At 39.4% G+C, this 19,933-nt stretch overlaps 2 protein-coding genes across 2 annotated transcripts; one reads left to right on the top strand and one right to left on the bottom strand.

Annotated features, from left to right (window-relative positions):
- The first annotated feature begins 2,654 nt into the window (after positions 1-2,654).
- Positions 2,655-5,311, top strand: LOC136444318 (uncharacterized). Its single transcript, XM_066441829.1, has 5 exons — positions 2,655-3,955; positions 4,142-4,257; positions 4,504-4,666; positions 4,849-4,944; positions 5,192-5,311. Exons 2-5 carry the CDS (start codon positions 4,235-4,237, stop codon positions 5,309-5,311), a joined length of 402 nt encoding a protein of 133 aa, XP_066297926.1. The 5' UTR covers positions 2,655-3,955; positions 4,142-4,234.
- Positions 5,312-8,400: 3,089 nt separating this feature from the next.
- Positions 8,401-14,649, bottom strand: LOC136444597 (uncharacterized). Its single transcript, XM_066442222.1, has 7 exons — positions 14,553-14,649; positions 13,595-13,745; positions 12,654-12,707; positions 12,094-12,256; positions 11,305-11,467; positions 10,599-10,743; positions 8,401-9,541 (listed from the first exon to the last, which is right to left on the bottom strand). Exons 1-7 carry the CDS (start codon positions 14,601-14,603, stop codon positions 9,420-9,422), a joined length of 849 nt encoding a protein of 282 aa, XP_066298319.1. The 5' UTR covers positions 14,604-14,649; the 3' UTR covers positions 8,401-9,419.
- Between the last annotated feature and the right edge of the window lie 5,284 nt (positions 14,650-19,933).

Raw genomic sequence — 19,933 nt, 5'->3', positions numbered from 1 at the left:
GGATTTAACAGGTGAATCAGAGATTATGTGAGACTTTTTATGAGAAGGTGCATTATCATCGACAGTGACGCTGCAGGTATTACATGATACATAACTAGTATTAGTGCCGTTACCTACATCTCGGAGGCAGTGTCCACAAGAGGGTCTCTAGGCCCTGGGTCCTGGGTTGGTTTAGATGTCACCGGATAGCAGTAGAGCCAGGCAGGAGAGTGTGTTTAGAGTTCGTTGGGTCCTACCACTTCGGGAGGGTGATGGCGCAACAAGCTTCAGCCCATTTTGTCCATAGTTGATCTTTCTAATGTTTGTTGAATCCAATAACGTCCAGTCACCTGTTTCAGCACTTACTTTGCTATCGATCTTGTTCCATTTCGGTACAACAACAGGTCGCGGGAGTACAGCCAGGAGCAGTACAACAGCAAATACTGCCCTGGGGATGCCGAATGTGGCAGCGCCCCTTACACTACCTATACAACACTGAAACAACAGCATGATTACCAATATACTTACTTATGCTTCACATTTGAAGAATTCGAAGTCTCTCTAAGGTTACAAAAAATGAGCGTACAAATTACACAGACCAAGATGGATACTTGCTACCCCTTCAGAAAGTAAAAATTCGTTTTGGAGCGAAAAAGTAGCAAATTTCACGAAAAGGTTTCACAGAAAGTATGGATATATACTTCATTCCGGGCTAATTTCGGGAGCGGATTGCAAAGGAATATAGGAATTTTCAGTAGATAGAAGACTGAAAATGCAGGGGAAAATCACATGGCATCCATCTTGGATCACATTGATATGCAAATGTTGGAGGAGAGCCACAGCTCTAGTACGTTTAAGCACCCACAACACTTATCTAAAATAGAAATAAGTAGGGGTCTATCCCAGTATGAGTGAATAAAAGAAATCAGTCCGGATATGCAGCTTGTACTCTTCAATACAGACCTGGTGTGTTACGTCATGAGGCAGTTAACTTGACATGCAATACAAAAAAAAAAAATCGTGCATACATACATTGTATGCGAGAAAGTCATAACCTTTGGCAGAACTCCATCTACTGCTAAGGAATTATTGGGAATTTTGCACTTGTTTGAACAGGCTTTTTCGCCTTCAAAATCGTCACTACGTGGCATTTTCTTTACCAGAAACATTTAGATTAACGTTTCTAGTCTATTTGTAGTGTTTTTTGGGGTCATAAGTGGAAAAAAAGTATTTTTGAAAATTTCAAAATGGCCAAGATGGCGGATTCCAAGGGGTCGCTAACAACACGTGACGCCATCTTATGGCGTCATTTTGACGTAAACGTAGTAAGGATTTACGTAATATGTCTTGGTATACCTTAGAATAAACAATACGTACTATTTTGTTTAATACCTTTAGATATTACGGGGATTCCTTATGTAGGCAGTAAAATCACATCAATGACGTCATAATTACGTCATATTACGTCATAACGTCACAAAAAGTCTATTAATTCTAGTAACTTTACATGAACATCACTCCCTACAAGTCTGGGAAGGATACATCATACCGTTCAGAAGTTATCGGGGGGGGGGGGCGAATATCTCAGATATCCCAAAAAAACCCAGTCTGGATAGTTTTAAAGGATTGTGGAAGAACTTTATAGAAGAAGAAGTTAATTGCACGACAATATTTGTACATGGTACAAAGCATGGCACAAATTCTTAAACATTAAAGAAGGGGTATAGAAGAAAACTTAACAGTTAACATCGTAACTACTAATACAATACAATAAGGGCTAGCATACGTTTTTATATAATGTTATAATCGAGCGGGCGGGGTTAATCATTAGTTTCGTTTTTTTCTAATGATAAAGCAGTCGTAAAGAATTTTACCTATTTTGGCATTGTGGGGATTGTTACATGTAAATTATGTACTAATAACAGTCTGTAGCATCGAGACTATCAAAACTTGTACTTGTTTTGAGAAATGTGAATAACTTATTACGTAAAACATCATATCAAGAGCATTCCATAACAAAGTAAAGTTCATCTTCAGGCAATTTCCATTGGACAAAATTGGCAAAGCTTTGGTCAGGGGCTACAATATCTGCCCGTCTCTATTTTCCACGTATGACTGCTGAGTTATCGCTTTACGAATGTCAAAGTTATTTATAGCATCAAGATATTTTCTTGTTCATAATTTATCGCGTTGAATTGAGTTAGTTAGGTCTCACTGGGCAGTGTCTTGGAAAAAACATTTTCCTTGTTCAAAGTAATAATTCTTATCATAATGCCCTATGTACAAATATAGGTTGCATATTACGGAGATTTCGGAAAAGGATATTTATATTATTGAGTATTAACCTCCATGTGCCGGGGTAGCTGCATGGATTATTTGGGTTGTGTCAATTATGACTTTGTTCACTTAGCAATTTGTTCCATATTGCTTTCACCAATTGCATGCAGCACCGGAACGCCTTCGGCAAAGAGATGTGTATAGTCACCTACAATTTGAGGTACGATATCGAGATGTACTGCCATGCAAAGACAGCGCCTCTCTGCACTATTCCCCACGCTGTGCGACACTCCATGTCATTGCCAGGTTAAACGCTCTTGGTGCTGTATATTGATATTTGAAACTTTACTAGTGGCAATTTCATCAATGACAGATAGCTTGAATGAATGACAGGGCCATGAAACCATACTGTCTGAACAATAAGCTATCATATATGTTTATGTATGTATATATCTACGTATATATGTATATGTCATGTATAACATTAGACAGACTATCTGGTTTGGTGATTTGGCTGGATTAACAGTAAAAAAATCATTCGGAAATTATGATGTAATACGTTTTACGTTATAAATTTTCCAGCTTTTATTTCTTGGGTTAGGTACGTCTTATGGCAAATGGTAAATGGTGCAGGTCTCTTCGAAAGAGAACAACAAGAAGTGCCTAATGGATCATGATTTCGGGGATGGAGATAGTTAAACTGATAATTTACAAATTAATTTTATGCAATCATGCAATTCAAGAGGTCATTTGCATACTTGAAATGACTATCAAAATGATGAAAAATTTCATTATTGTGGTATTTGGAAGTCAAGTAAAGGTGAAGGGTATCAGACCTAAATCATTATGCACATCAGGGCCTCATTTACATAATTTATGAGGAAAAGCTACAGTAGCCTTATTTGCTGAGATAAGACACTTATTTGACCAACATCGCTTATCAAGTCTTTGGGTAGAGATGAACGTATATAATTAATGCAAATTAGGATTTTATTTGCATAACAAATGCGAAACATTTACAATATGTCACTGAAATTGTTAAATATAATTTTTCAATGGTATGAGATCGTAAATCTTTTGTTTATTATTTTCCAGTAATGTTCATTCCTTTTAAGTATGAAAATGACTCAGACCTGTACATAGATGGTGGCGTGTGTGCCAACTTCCCTATCTACTGCTATGACGGTAAGGTCCACAATGGTTGCCGCTACCAACCTTTATACAGGCTCATTATTGCTCATTCAGATCCATCATAAATGGCATGATTTACTTACAGCTAGACTCATGCCATTTATGCAGCAATATTTGTTTGAAATTTGATCAGGTGGAGATATATGTATAACAAGAGCTCAGCTAATTTTCAATTCAAATTGTCGCTTTTGTCTTTCATTTTGATATCTCTCTTTGTTTCATTGACTGAATGTTTTAAAAGTGACATCGCAATCATTGGCGATTAACTTGATAATATGAAGAACTGTGGATGTGGTTTGAAATCTGTTTACCCAGATGTTCTTTCATTTAGGATGGTGGCTCGCCATGGACGACCAGGATAGCTTCCAGAGGCGTTTGGGAGAAGATCGACGATGTGAAAAAAAGCAGCTACTTCTTCCAGCAGAGCATCGAGGCACGTTTCCAGACTGCAAATGTTTCTGAACAACAGAGAAATCAGCAACTGCAAAAGACTCTTGGATTAATGGTGGTAATTCAGCATTTTGTACATTCACAGCCCACACATTGTGATTTTCATAAAAGTGTTCAAACGAACTTGCTTGGCACTTAATGTGAGCATTTATCAGTAAACTGAATTAACATTAGTTAAGATTCTATTCTAAAAGCCAACAACTTGTCTTCATGATTGCATTTTGTTTTCGATTTGGCTCACCAGTAATCGAAGACGGATACAAAGGCTTATCAACACGTCTTCAGCAACCGACTTGAAGTCTTGAAAAAGGAAGATAAAGTCCAGTTCAAAAACGAAATGCCAGGGACAGAGTTGGCAAAGTACGTACCATCCAACTATTATTTTGGAATGAAATGTTGCCATAAAAATAGCGCAAGTCATCGTAGTCGTTTGAATTTTGGTGGCCGTCAAACTGATAAATATTTTTAATAATTTATATGATTTTTCGAAGCCAAGGAAGTCATGTAAGTCAAGAGGTGCCTCACGTTAAGGTTTAGCTAGTCTTAAAAGTTTAAAACACCTTTTGAAGTTTTCAGAAAGATGAATTGTGACAATATTTTTTCCAGGTGGCGCCAACAAAATGAGGAAATGAATGAGGAGATCAGAAGCATCCGAATCAGTGACGATATTGAGGCCATGCTAACAGATTATGATGCAAAGAAGCAAAGGCTGAATGAGGTTCTGAGGGCGCCACGAAATAGGGAAGACATGTTTGAATGCTTCAAGGAAGTAAGCATTGACGTACATTGTAAAATATGTAACTAGTTCAATTTAACTGTTTTACCAATTTTTCTATACGTAAGCTTCTAGTAACTATTTCGAATATGTATATTTATATGAGACAATAATAGTATCTGAAACGCTTTATCGTTCTAATGAAACCCATCACTGCTTCCATTTTTTTCTTTTAGAAATTTCCGATAAGGGAGCTTACGGAATTTGTTGACGAAGCCGAATCCCACGAAGTGGTGTTCGACATCTTGTTTGCAAAGTTCGCAGGTGGACCGGTAAGTTTACATATTATATATATATGTTGACAATGATGCCCGTAACAACAATCTCTACACTATTATTGTTCGACTTTGTAACATTTACACATTAGACAATTCCTCCCAAGAGCACTTTTTTCTGGTATTTCTTCTCACACTATTTAAGAAAATACCCTTCCTATTTGAATACGAGCTATGATACAAATGATATAAAACCATGATTTAACACTTCATTAAGAGATCTTGGTGTATAATGCTCCCTTAGGTGACAGCCGAAACAATGAAAAATGTCTACAATAACTGGTTGCCGTTAAGGAGTGAGATGATGGAGGTTGTTCCTCAGCTAATCATAGAAACGCCATATGCATATGTGCATAGGGTTTAATCCATTATGTTTTTCCATGTAAACATCTCTACATCTAAAAATCACGATTGATCCAGAATTTAAGAGAGGATTGGCGGCTTAAAGAAATTGAAGAAGGACAAACGTTGCCAAGGAAATACATGAACAAAACTATTATGTATGTATATAAGATTGTGTTGCAAAGTCCAAATGTATTACAAAGGCAGCTTAGAGATGTGGATGTGGATGTCTTGTCATAAAAACTGATATGTGAAAGTCTGCTAGTTTTGCAGATGACACAAAAATTGAAGCAGATTAAGTATCAAGGGTTGTTTTTAAGCAATCCAAAATGTAGAAAGGTTGAACAGGTGTACTCAGTGGTGCCGTACAATAGGTTCCTGCAAAGCTCGGACCTTGGCATAAACGGAGCGCCTTGTCTTGGCGTCGTCTCAGCTCTTTACTTCTTTTCCAGAAAGAGGACGTGGGCAGATGTATTGCCATTGACGTGGACTATGGACTATGCACCTTGGACTTAAACCTGGAGCCGGAGGACCAGACCTTCCTCATGAGGGTATGTTTAGTACTTATATAAATGTTTTCGATCTGTTAATCTACTACTACGCTTTTCAATGGTTTTTAGATGATTACCTTTAGTTAGCTAAATCATATTCTGTTTGTTTTGTTAAATTTCAGCAAGCTAGGAGCTCTGGCAACCCTCGCGTTCCTGGAACATTATGTGAAGAGAAACAACCTCCAGCCTTCCAATAGTGCATCCACAGAGTCAGAGCCGTCTGGCAATATCTATTCTCCTGGTATAGGTATGGTGATATACCAGGAATAGGTATTGCGATGCTTGCGATTGAGCATTGACACGTGTGCATCTAATGTAGCAAAAGTCTGTTTTTGTGAGTGTAGCCGGCCGATTGTCCAGATTGACTCTGAACCAGGGCTCTAGCCAGCGCCAGTTTTGCCGTAAATTTACGGAACTTTGCTGCGTGTTACGGAAAAAATTCAAGACCAATCCGTAAACCTTGACGGAAAAAAATCGGGAGAAAAGATATAGACAGGGCTTGAACTTTTTCAAAGATCTCCAGAAAAGAAGCGGAAGTTTAAATGGAGGTCGATTCAGGCCATTTCTATCTTCCGCCGGCGGCAGGTGACAACCTCAAGGTGGCTTTATAGCAGACAAACGGAGGCGCGGAGGTTGCCAGGGGTTCGTGGGCCGAGAGAAAATCAGCATCGTGTGCCCCCCTCCCCACTACTAGTGCCCCACTACAATTCTGGCCGGTCGCATCGGGCTGACGTTTTTTCGGCTGTTTTCCCCGGTTCACCGCTAGTTATAGCCACACAAAAAATACTCCGGTAGTTACCAGGCTTTCCGTATTTTTTTGGTAAACATTGTTAAAGTTTTACGCCGAGTTACACGCACTCTTCCCGCGAAAACTGGTGTTGATAGTTTTAGACCTCAGAATCAGATATCATCTACCAATAACAGCGTTCGTTCACGCCGCGTCACGGAAAATCGACCAATGACATACAAGTCTCGCGGTTCACGAGAGGCGCGAATCCGCGAGGTTTTATCAGAAATTGATATTTGGTGCGAAGATGGGGCTTGAATCGACGAATTTTGATCAAATCAAGTGGAAGTTACCGGAGAAATCGACCATGGAAAACACGGAAGGAAAATATTGAACGTCTTTTAGGGCGTTCTATCCAATGTAGGGTGTCTCATTTCCTACTATATTTAGTACAGGGCGCAAACGGGACCGGTACGACGCGTCGACCGGTGTTGAAAATGTTTTATTTCTGCCGACTTGAATTCACGTGTATATTTGTCAAATAAATAAGAAAGTTTTGTGGTGCTAAATTTCATTTATTTGCCGATTGTATACAACGAAGGCCCAATTAATTTTTCACCCAAACTTGCCCCTCAAAATGCTGGAGATAGCGTTTCAGAGGGTCTAGATTAAAAAATTTCCCGGGGGGGAATACCCCCGGACCCCCCTAGAATTGTCGCGCCTACGGCGCGACGCCTCGCGCCTTCGGCGCTCGATATGTTAGGTTTGTACAAAATTTTAGGGCTTACGGGATAAAATTTCAGGCTGGCTAGAGCCCTGCTCTGAACGTAAAGGAACTCCATTGGGTCATAGTGAGGACGAAATATTTTACTGCCAGTTTTCGTGTATGATATATATTTACACACTCAATATTATATGTATGATATCATATGCATGGTATTATCTGGTGTATACAAGTATATATTTGTCAAATCTCTTCTCTGTTATCCCGCCAACATTTTTGTTCACAAATTTAAAGCTTAGTCATATATGTGTTTGCGTATGAGCTAGACCTCGTGCCCGATTTTGGACATTGTTACAAAGTTTGAACAAATGTAATTGCCGATATGCTTTTCCCACTACTGTATGTCGAATACGGATGTAAATCTTTAAGATTCAGATGCAATTTAACTCTAACTTGATGCCTGGTAGTTCTCAAATTCTGCAACAATGGAAGCATTATAATTATTATATCATATTGATTAAGGTAATAACTTACACTCTTTATTGCTTGAGCCAAGTTCAAGAATCAAGTTTTGGACCGAAAACTGTGCAAGTAGGTGATCACAATTAATTTAGCGATATAAGCTAATGTATGCTGATATATTCAAATATGAATGCTGTGTTATGCTCGCAAAGTCATCATTTACATACCAAAGATTCCCATAGAAATAAGCTGTTTAAAGAGGCCACCATTTTCCGTTCTAATTTCTCCACGTTTTCAGACGATAAGAAAACTCTCCTTTTAACATCACAAAATCCCACACATTACAGAAAAAGTGGGATCATTCGTCTCCCATTGTCTCGGAAAAAGAAGCCGAACCCAATAAGTTAGAACCTAGTGTCAGTAGTTAACAACACTAGAGTAGTCATATGTTTTATTGTTTATCATTGTCTGTCCGTCCACTCCGTGTTATATGTACTTGCAATTAGCCCACGGGCAGTAATTTGCAATGAACTTTAAAAAATGTTACCTAATAACTACGAATTAACGGTAAAAAATTAATTTCATTTAGGACCTTCAGCTATGTGCGACCTAGCGTATCTTTATCAATATCTATAAATGTACACTACTATTGTTCCACTATGTAACATTTCCACATTAGACAATTGCTCCCAAGAGCACTTTTTTCTGGCATTTCTTCTCACACCAAATTGTCATTATGCTAGTACCTGTCAACTATATTTCAACTTGTATGCATTAAAATACTACATAGAAGCATGTCTTTTCTCTCTAATGAAAGCGTACGCAAACGTGTTGTAGGACATTTTTTGCACTGAATGAATGTAGAAAACAATGACCTTGTAATGCTCAGAGCAAACATTTTATTAAAATGATCAGATTTGAAAAAAAGTAACATAAAGCATAAAGTTATCGAATTTAATATACTATTAGGCAACACAACAAGCAAAGCGATCAGATTTAACATAATTGACATTAAGTAAAAAATCATTAGATTTAAAACAAGCAACATAAACGAACATAATTGTCAGATTGCACAAAAGCAACATAAACAGCAAAATTGTCGGATTTCACAAAAGCAGCATGAAACAGAAAATGATCATATTATTAACAGCAGCAAACCTCAGAAAAGATAAAGTACACACACAATTGACCTTATATATGTAACACTCTTCTGGTAAAATCAAAATCCTGTTTCCTTTTCTTTTGCGGTTCCGTAGACCGATTGATATGATATATGTTACGTAGGGATGTTTTGGACTAAGATTAGAAGCCACATAATGTCACATCATGCGTGAGAGACACTGACAGTCATCTTCGACTCGAAGGACTACCAAGATTGCAAAATTTAAGACAATGGTTATATTTTGGGCCCATAGCAGCTTCCACTGGTACTGCAGTGGAAATCATGGGCTTCCTTAAGCCCCCTCTCACTGGACCCGCGGCACGATCGAATTGACAAAGCACTCAACGAATTTCATCGACAAAAAACGAATCTTTTTAAGCTTTGTGTGTTTTGACTTTTGATGTCTTTTTGGTCAAACATTTGAATGATATTCCCATTATTAAGTCAAGGGTATCACAAATCCAGTTTAGGGCGCAGCGACGCCGGTGCACTGAGATAGGGGCTTTAGTCCTCCTCATAAACCGGGTTTGTTCGCGCCCCTGGCCAGTGTTGCGGTTGGTCATGTCTGTGCCAACGGAATAAGGATGGTCGACGAGATGCTCCCTGCGACAAGTCAGCTTCCGGATCTGTAAAAGAGACTTGTCACAGTAAAGACTCGTTGTACTGCTGCTGCATAGTTCTTAAGATTAGTAATGAACTACCAATGTATCGTTACACTGTAGCGCATTGTCCTGTGATCAGCTTTGGTCTAGCTATAGACGTAGAACCATCCATAGACTACGGGTTGCCTATAACGACGGTCTTAAAATTCTGTTGTCTCAACCGAGAAGCACTAGCAATAGTGAACTTTTGTACATATGCGTGTGGACACCTTTGACGCCAAGCGCCGGAAATCGATGTACTCGTGATCGTTTGTCTCTCGACTGTTAGGGTATGGGGATAATGGGATGGTATCATTAAGCTGCTGCTCCGTTTGGAAGGAGGACTTCCCTTCCAGTCCTTTTTGGCGAAACTACCGTCGACTATTCCGTCTTTCGGTAATGCTAGGGTCACATTTCCAAAGCGGGACTCGGCCGGGTAGGTTTCGGGAACAAAAAAAAGATAATAGACAACAAAACACACAAAACGTTAAAAACTGACTCCTTGTCATAAATTGTGTATATTCTTGATATGCATTTTCTATTCTTTGCTTTCTCAAACAGCCCGGTCGGGCCCCGGCTTGGAAATGTGACCCTATTTTAAGGGGGCCTCCCTGTGGCGTGGCGTCCTGATGGTACTATTCTTTCTTTAAGTAAACCAACTGTGAATATTTAGCAATGTGTTTAAGATGTGTTTGCCTATAAATGTGTATGTGTGTTTGTCAATATGGGGCATCGAGCCTGAAATAAACAATAAACATTACTATTTGATCTCTGTGAAACGGAGGTACTGTTTTTGTTTGTTCGTTTGTTTGTTTGTAAAAGTAAGTTTCCGTAATAGGACAGGGTCCAAATATAGTCCACAGGTATAAAGAAAATGAATGTTGCTATTGATGAAATCAGAACTGCGATGAACATAACATATGGTTGTTACATAATTGTTATGTTGAAATTTACAAAAAGAATGGATTTTGCATATAAGTAACGATTAAAAAGTAACAAGAACGCCCAAAAATTAGGTTTAATAACAGAAAAAATATCTGACCAGGATATTTGATCTCTATGACGTCAGCCTTGCCATTTCCGGTTCCTTTGGTACGCATCTTGAAGGATGCTGGGTAAGGCAACCGCGCCAGGTAGTGGAGTAGAGTCCGCACCCGGTGATAGAACATCGTCAGGAATTGAAGCAACTGAAAATGTAGCAAGGTAATGTTAGAATAGCACAACGCTTTGTAGCAAAGAATTCGATACTTATCAATGTTTTTTTTAAATTCAACCCTTGGATGAAGTATGTTTGACGTCCGTCTTTCTCTATATGTCTGTCTATCTGTCTCTCTCTCTCTCCCTCACTTTGTTTCTGAATGTAAGAAATGTATGTGTGTGAGCGTGTACAATACCACACAGTATTTGTTTGCAGGCAGCTATATTCCGAGTTAGACTCCAGGGGGTTAGCGTCCCACAGCGGATGTCTAAGATTCAAACCTAAGCCTGGACTATCAGATCTATAAGGAGGGTTGATAACCACTATATAACATAACACTTCACGGCTTACCAGTAGCAGCATGAGATTCGAACCCTGGACTACCTGATTCGTAAGAAGACTAAGGAAACACTATTTACACTACACGGCTTACCTGTAGAACGCCGAACGCCAGCAGAGAAAGCAGTCTGAGCGTGTTGGCGTCCCACAGTCTGAGGTCTGAGATTCGAACCCTCGACTACTCGATCCGTAAGAACACTACACGGCTTACCTGTAGAACGCCGAACACAAGCAGAGAAAGCAGACTAAGCGGGTTGGCGTCCCACAGTCTGAGCTCGGGCACGTACGTCAGGGACACGATCAGCGTGATCCACATCACGTTCAGCACCAGGAGGACCCGGATCCACGAGTTACGTAACTGCACAAGCTGCGTTCTGAAATGATAGTCGAAGGCACAATGATGACCTTACTATAGTTAGATGATTACTAATTGATTTTGTTTATGTCAAATATTTGTCATGTGCAGTGAAGCCATTTTGTGATACCAACCGGTTGCATTTGCATACTGTTTGTGTATCTATTTGGCAAATGAAGTACATACAAACATATGTAATACAGTATTATAATACAGTTGCATGTTTGTACAATGCATAGACATAGACAACAAAAAAGTATTACTCTGTCATAGGTATTGCATATAATGGATGAAGTTTCTTCATTTTCTATTGAAAAGCATAGAATCTCAGGAAGTCATATTATATATTGTGCACTTTGCTATAAAGTTAGAACGATTGACTGAATGCCTTTCACAGCCAAACCAATAAATCAAATATCAGTTTTGTGTGAAGCCCAGTTTATGCTTTGGTCCCATTTCCAATCCGGGGCCCGGCCGGGGCAGCTTGTGGGAACGAAAATATTACATAAAAGACAACAAAAGACACAAATCTTAAAGATATTTACCTGACCATACATTGTGTATTTTCTTGATATAAATTTTTTGTTTTGTTTTTGCAAACAGCCCGGCCGGGCCCTGGATTGGAAATGGGACCGAAGCATTTACCTGATGTCCGTATCAGTACTGAAGAGCGCGATCTCGGGGTCCAGGCACTCCTGACGTAACTTGTCCCAGAACTTGAACTCAAGTGACCTCGTGCTGTCGTGTTGCATGATGGTGGTCTTAACCTTCTTCATGATGTTCTTCACCTGGTGTATTCTTCGGCCCGCTTAGGATATAAGGATTGGATGAAGAAGAACATGTCAATCGAAGTATTGTAAAAGAAAGAAAGAAAGACAGCTGCCGTATAATCTTTCAAGATATGATTATGGAATACATTGAAAATAGCATTTACAGTAGAAGCCAGCTGATTACATAACGGATTAACGAACACTTCTGTTAATTGCACGAAATCTCAAAATCCAAAACCGGTTCCCATTAATTACATTGTTTGTATGGAGTCTCAGCATATTTGCATGACGCATCGTAACCAATGCCGGATAACTGTCCAAAAATTTGTCAAACATCGTCGACAAGTTAACTAAAAAGGTGCGCGGTACTAATGAGCCGAAAACTTAATAATAGTAGCTTAATGCACTTCAAGTTCTAAGAGAAACAGGACATACTTTCTTCTGGGCTCTTCATCTTCTTGATTGCATTCGTGATCCTCTTGATATGAGCTGGGTTGAGAAACAATACATACAAATTCAAGATATGAGGTATTACCTGGAAAATCAACGTAAGACATTTTATTTAGACCGTTCAGACGGGAAAGAATATTTCTTTTCTTGACAGTATCCAAACTTAAATTTATAATCATACAAATTGAATCATAATGTCAAGATGTGAGGTATTAACAGAAAACCATCGCAAAATACATTTTATTCAAAGCCTTCAGACGGGATAGACTACATGTATTTCTTTCTTGACGTTATCCAGACTTAAATTTATAATCATACAAATTGGATAATTTTTGCTTTGATAAATCATCACATAGCCAGGGTGTGTAGACAAATCACAAGCCTTTATTTTTGTTGGCTATGACGTCATATCCATGAATCAGAAGAAGAAAGCCGTGCATTGATAGTCATCAATAACGAACAGATATGTAAGAATGATGGGGAGGACACACTTCTCTCCCTATGTCGCTCATTCAGTGGTTTATTTGTTGCCTTCGCCGTAGGCAGAAGGGTATATTTTTGGTCGGGATTTGTGGAGTGATGGTGTTCGCGGTATAACTGTCGATGCCATGAACTGATGTTTATGATTTTTAGTAGGAAAGTTAATGTTGTAAAGAAAAAAGGTAAGTTCGAAAATGGGCCTCCCAGCAACTACCTACGGTACTGCAACGGACTTTAAAATTTTGGAGTTCAAGTTCTGGATGTGCTGTGGTCTTGATTTTGGAATGATGGATAGCTCTTGTAGCAGGAAGGAAGTTGTGTAAGTTTGGACCCCCTAGCGGCTTGTTGATTATACGTCACTGGTCAGGATCAAAGTCAGCGCAAACATATCGGGACTGGTCATGAACCCTTATATACTATACATCTGTAAATCTATGATAACGTACCCATTTTTGTTATCTTCAGCTCTTTCAGCAGATCATTCACGTCCGTGGACTTAAGACTGGCCAGGTGATCCTTGGAGATGATGCCATACGTTTCGAAACTGTTGATGTACTCTTCCATGCCGATAGACTCTAGCCACTGGCGACAGTTTTCCTGGGGCAAATAAAACAAAACTGATCTCCGTCTGCGAGACACTTCATACATATATATGTATGAAATTTTAGAGATCGCTATTTGGCCCAATCAATGATTCTTGCGCTTTAGCGGTAAAAATAACGATAACAATCTCCGTTCGGGGTTTCTATTGTTAGAATCGATGATAATATTTAGTCTGGTAGAATCACCGATTTTACGGGCAGAGATCCTGATCAAGATCTTTGTTGACAAAAACACCGGTCGCGATATTACCCTGACATATAGGAGGGGTGATCAATAAGTCCTCGGCCTCACCCAGAAATAAGGTGCTCAAGTCACATTTCGGGAAATAATTATGTAGTATAACGTCTTTGAACAATATCCACCAAGTTTCAAATTATTGTGGTCAAGGTTGAACTGTGATCAGAGCTGTGTGGGTCGAGTTCCTCATGCCATGAATCGGCATAAAATCTTCGAAGACATTCTCAAAATGTTTGATGAACATTCCCTTCTTATTTCAACTACAAAAAGTGGGTATCTGACTTTCAGCAGCTCAAGTGTCCATGTCTTTATCCTTCTACCTCACTTAATGTTACTGGGTATCACCTGCAAAGCAATGATCACAATAATTTGAATTTTGGTAGACATTGATAAAAGGCTTTTTGAGTTGAGCACCATATTTCTGGGTGGGGCTGAGGACTTATTGATAGCCCCTCGTACACAGCAACATCATTGGGATTGCGTGGTTCTATCTCTGAGTCGTTTAACGATGGTGGTATGTCCAACGCTGTAAAAACAGTATGAATTGAAAGTACATGGCCTTACCGGGATGGTGTCATCAAGCTCAGACTCCGGGAGTTTCTTTATTTCCTTCATTAGAACGTTTTGATGCAGCTTTTTGGTGATGCCAATAGCCTCAAGATCCTAGCATTCAACATGAATTTGGTCAGTTTTGTACACTGGTTTATTATCTTCGCCGCGAAGATTATATTTTCGGTTGCTCCAGCTATTGGGTGGGTCTGTATGTATGTCAAGAGCATAACTCGAGAAACCTTTGATGGATCTTCATAATTTTCGGTAGGTGTGTAGTGGTTGTGCAAAGGAAGGTCAAGGTCAAAAATGGTTCACCTGTCATTTCCCAAGATTACCGCAGTGGACTTTGCATTTTTGTGTGTTTGTATGTAGGCAAAAAAAGTGACGGAAACGTTGATGGATCTTCATGATTTTTGGTAGAGGTGTAGCGGTTGTGAGAAAGAAGGTTAAGTTTAAAAATGGTTCCCCTGGCATTTTCCGTCGGTACTGCAGCGGGCTTTGTGTGTATGTGTATGTAACTCGAAAGGCTGTCAATGGTGCAGCATGACATTTTTTTGCAATAAAATACAAAGATATGACTAAATAAAAGCATGTATTGTATATCCACAGTTATAATTGTTACAGGTATTTATTGCAGCTTATACGATATTACACGTACACAGGTTGTAACTGAATGCATATGTCATATACAGACAAAATACATTTAAAAACCTATTCAAAGTATTTACAGTTTGTTTACAGTTTATGCATCATGCGAACATTAATCTTGACCGACAACACTCTTCTGAATTTCTCTTCTTCACTTCATAGTAAATTACATCTGGTATCTGACCAGCACTAGTGGTTTTTATCGGGAGTGATCTTATTGATAGAGACGCACTAGTGCTGGTTAGATACCACGTGAAACAAGCTCCCACAAACAACATGTTCTCTTGGGGTTCATGTCCTCTGTTCCTGTGTTGATTCAACACATGAACAGAGGACTTGAAACCCAAGACAACATGTTGAGGAGAATAATAGATCAAGTATCGGTTCACAAACCTTGTTCGTCACCTCAAAAATGAACGACGTGTTTTCGTAACCGTGTTCCCTGAACTTTTTCTCGTACTTTTGCTGGAACAAAGATGGTAAAGTCCGACGTTAAATATATGCGACAGTGTCAATAACAATATTAGAAGTATACAAAACTTTCAGGGATTTCAATAAGATACGAGTAGGCCTGTAAATATGAGAAAATCAAGCAGTTGTTTATGAATTATTTTGATTGCATCAATGACACTAATTGTATTTGTTATATCAAATATATCATTTATATCAGTCGTAGCATTTATACTATTTATATCATCTATATAATTCATATAACTTATATTAGAGCTACTTATATAATTTATATTGTTTATTATTCATTTATCATTTATTACTAATTTTTCATTATTAATGTTGTATAATCACTTTCTTCTACCATGTATGTTTACACAATGTACTGTACATATTTCACTGTATATGTCACTTAGATGTTAGTTAGGTTTGACATGTATCAAGCCCCTCGGGGCACGAACATGCAATAAAGGTCTTCATTCATTCATTATCTATTATTTTCATATTGACCTTACCCTTAGTTCGTCCGGCCATTGGCTTGGGAGAAAATCGCTCACGTTGTGTATCAACTGGTGGCTACCACTTCTGGCAAACATACGGTGTCCCCGCTGTGTCCCGTGTGTTGATGACCGGTGCCCACTGACCGAGCCTTTACCTGACCCGCCCCACAGATTGCTCTTGTTTGCAGAAGCTGGTTTCACGTCACCTTTTGTGAGAAAAGAAACAAAACGTCTAAGCCAAGTAGAGTGGTTTATCTCGGATAGGACATTAGATGGAGGTCCCGTGTGGAAGAGAGCCACACCTCGAGCACGTTAAAGAACCCACTGCACTTGTCGAAAAGAGTAGGGGTCCTTCCCGGTGTGAGTGGTTCAAAACCTACAGTCCTAAGGCCGCACATGGGTTCGCCCTTAGTAATAGCCTCCGGCTAGTCGGGCAACCCTGTCATGTAACGTTGGGTAAAATAAATTCGCCATTTTTCCGATAATGGTTGACAGAAATCAATCTAGCAGAACAATAAACCATCCTTTTTTTCTATTAGTATTATTCTCTCAGTATCATGTACTATCTTTGAAATATGTGGTAGATTTTGTCTCTAGTCGTGCTGACACCATAATATTTCAACTTGAAACTACCGTCCGCCGCACGCACAATGACGGTGTTGTCGGACAGGTGTGAACATTATTTCGGAAGAGAAAATTCGTCTTGAATATCTTACCGCTAATTACATTTTATACAGCAGCTATTCGTTCCATCCTTGGCTTGAGGAGAGTGCTATGGATATAGACGTGTCCAAGTAAAAAAAAAATACACGAAAAAACGGCCGTACCGCACACATCAGGCCTTCGGGAACAACCCGTGTGTTGAGTCGGTAGAACGTCATTTAAAGTCGACATCCACCGTCATGGAAACGTGTACATTATTCATGGGAAGTTAGCTGGATGCCGTAGCAATGGTAATACTACTATGTCCATGTGTTCCTTGTTGTGTTAGGAGCAAACTTTGAGGAAAATATTGTCCTCAGTCCACTATCACACGCAACAATTAGACAAAAAAGTGTTCCTCACAAACCTTTGTCGTCTGCTTGACAACAGGATTTTGGGTAATTATATGGCGGCGGGAAAATACACGTGCCGTAGGTTGTAGCAACAAAGAGGGGTTTTGATGATTGATCACACTTACTAAGAATCCAGTTGCAGGTTAGCAAAATAGATTGTAATAAGTTGTATTGTAAATAATTGTGTTTAGCAGGAAGCGGGTGTGACATTTATCTTACAAACCAGCGAACAACAGTGTAGTGTGATTCTCCCAAGAAGCCCCCAGACTCACTAAGTAAGGGACGGAAAGTTTTTGACGTCGCCAACTTCTAATACATGGTTATCGAAGCTTTTCAGTCAGTGTTCTGAATACGTTAGTCTATTCGGTTCGCATTGCTGGCGTTATAACTGATTTTGCAACTAGCACATATCCCTAGAATACACCTTTTCTAAAAATGGCGAATTTAAGTACCCCGCGAATTTATGTTACCCAACGTTACATGCTGAACCAATAAATAAATAAAAGTCGTTTATTGTTTGGAGTACCCTTTATCTTAAGGGTCAACAATTACCGTATGGTCATTACTATTTTTGATTGGTCTTGTCCATCAAAAAATAAATGCCCACGTTAACGATAATGGATTCATGATATGCGCCAATATCACGACAGTGATTTAAAGAAATGGTAATACTTAAAGGAACCAAAACCTTGCCCTGGGGAAGTTGTAAAGGGAGTGCTCCTACTGTGAGCTGCCCAGCAGGTTGAGGGCTGGATTAATCCCCCATAACCACATAAATTCATAAAAGGATTAGATGTCTGCCAGCCTGGGACAATAGCAGGGACAGATTACCATAATAACTGTCAGAGAATTCAAACTTTTTTTCTGTACTGGTTTTTCTATGAACAGTATCAAACAATGCAGAATGGCCCAGATATGTATCAAAAAGTCACATAATCCAAGGAAGTTTCAATCAGATTGGATAATCAAGACAATGTTATCTACAACTTTCAGTTTGGGGGAAGTCAACCTTGTTGAAATGTTCAAACTTTCAAATCGACCCTGTCAACGTTGTGTTAGAGTGTCTAAATGGATATAGATTTCCAATGTCTTCCCAACATTAGCCTAGGTAGTTGTGTGTCTAGAAATATGACTTGGGATTTTTTGCGTCTTCTTGTTGTTGTTACCAGCATAGAATAGGGCTCTGTAGAACAGTACGTATAACTGCTAGCCAATGTCTCAAAGCTAAATTGCAAGCTAGTGTTGTCATTACTTTATTTCTTGGCTAACTGTCCTTCAAGCTAACTTTTTTATGTGTAGCCATACTTCAAAGTCTTATATGTTATCTATAGATTTCAAACATGACTTGAAGAGTAACTTGTACATGGTAAACTTTCTCAGCCAGGCCTCCACTGATGTGCACTGTACGGCTGCCAGGCGCATACTGAAGCCTATAGTTTACATTATCCTGTATTCATATAGTTTTACTGGGGTCTTTAATGGTGCAATATACATAGATCAGATCGTCAATTTGGAACCTTTGGTCCCGCTTATGGTTGGCATTAAACCTTTGAGAATTGGATAGAGCTAGAGCAGGGGTGACTTGGTGCGTTTAGCCAAATCCATGGGGACATTGCAGGCTCATGTTGTTCTACCCACCACTGAACGATTAAGGATCAATTCAGGCCTAAAGAATATCGGAATGTGTACATGTATATATATGTCAAAATGTCGTACCAGAAATATTATGATATTTCTTACCTAGTAGCGATCGGCTCTCACTCTGCTCGTCTTCTGATCCACTTTCACTCTCGTCAGTCTCCTCATCGTCGACGTCATCGTTGGAAATCTTTTCCACCGACGGCTGCTTAGTGTCTTCTTGCCGGCAACAGCTTTGTTGGGAAGTTAAAATGGATCAGTTAAGGATTACTGTTTGTTTGTTTGTTTGTTTGTTTGTTTTCCCTTCTTTTTTTAAGGAAATAAGAAATTCAAATAAATACACGGAAGATCGATATACATAGGGCACAACAAAACCAAGAAATAACCAGGACAACTTATACAGGAGTAGTACAAACACATTCACAGAAAAACCATAGCCTCCCTTAGAATATCAACTGTATTTTTGCCACCAATCAACATTGTATCATTGTATCAACAAGTATCAGGATTACTGTTTAACTTCTGCCACGTGAATATCTAAGTATTTTTCTCGGCTCTACAACACTGACCTGCACAGAGTTCTGCATAAGTTGGAGATAACCTCGATGACACTTTTACCTCCAACGCCGGCAACACCTGGCACTTTTATTTCTCGTGTACCTGAAAAGAAAATACAAAACGGGCTTTGAAAGGCAAAACTGAATAACAGTTATGTTAACCGAAGGAAAAAGTATACTACTTAGGACCAACCGTTGTTGATTACACGACTGTTTACTATAACCCACTGCAAACACACTGACATCCAAATAGGAATATTTCCATCGAGTTGGAAAGTTCGATGTTGCCACCGAGCTCGAACGTTCAATTCTTCGAGCTAGCTCGAACGGTCAATTCTTCCATCGAGCACGCTTAAAACGTTTGCAGCCTGTAAAATCCATAAATATGGAATACAGCACAGGGTATTTCGTATCACCCGAGGTCCCAGCCCGACAGCGGGTCGGATCGCCCGACGGCCGTAGGCCTCAGGGCGATCCGACCCGCGGGAGGGCTGGGACCGAGGGTGATGCGGAATACACCGTGTTGTGCTATATGTCATACCCAC

This window comes from Branchiostoma lanceolatum, chromosome 11 (genome assembly GCF_035083965.1).
Source record: "Branchiostoma lanceolatum isolate klBraLanc5 chromosome 11, klBraLanc5.hap2, whole genome shotgun sequence".
NCBI classification, from domain to species: domain Eukaryota; kingdom Metazoa; phylum Chordata; class Leptocardii; order Amphioxiformes; family Branchiostomatidae; genus Branchiostoma; species Branchiostoma lanceolatum.
Note: the sequence above shows the minus strand (reverse complement) of the source record. Positions and strands in the feature narration are given on the sequence as shown.

Bases quoted from the DNA above. Each gene is read 5' to 3' on its own strand.
- LOC136444597 (XM_066442222.1), bottom strand. From the start codon at position 14,603: ATGAAGGAAATAAAGAAACTCCCGGAGTCTGAGCTTGATGACACCATC. The intron at 12,257-12,653 runs GTATGTCCTGTT...TTATATCCTAAG, and splicing joins GATGAAGAGCCCAGAAGAAA to CGGGCCGAAGAATACACCAG. The intron at 11,468-12,093 runs GTAAATGCTTCG...CTATCATTTCAG, and splicing joins AGTACTGATACGGACATCAG to AACGCAGCTTGTGCAGTTAC.
- LOC136444318 (XM_066441829.1), top strand. From the start codon at position 4,235: ATGCCAGGGACAGAGTTGGCAAA. The intron at 4,258-4,503 runs GTACGTACCATC...TATTTTTTCCAG, and splicing joins CCAGGGACAGAGTTGGCAAA to GTGGCGCCAACAAAATGAGG. The intron at 4,667-4,848 runs GTAAGCATTGAC...TTTTTCTTTTAG, and splicing joins TGTTTGAATGCTTCAAGGAA to AAATTTCCGATAAGGGAGCT.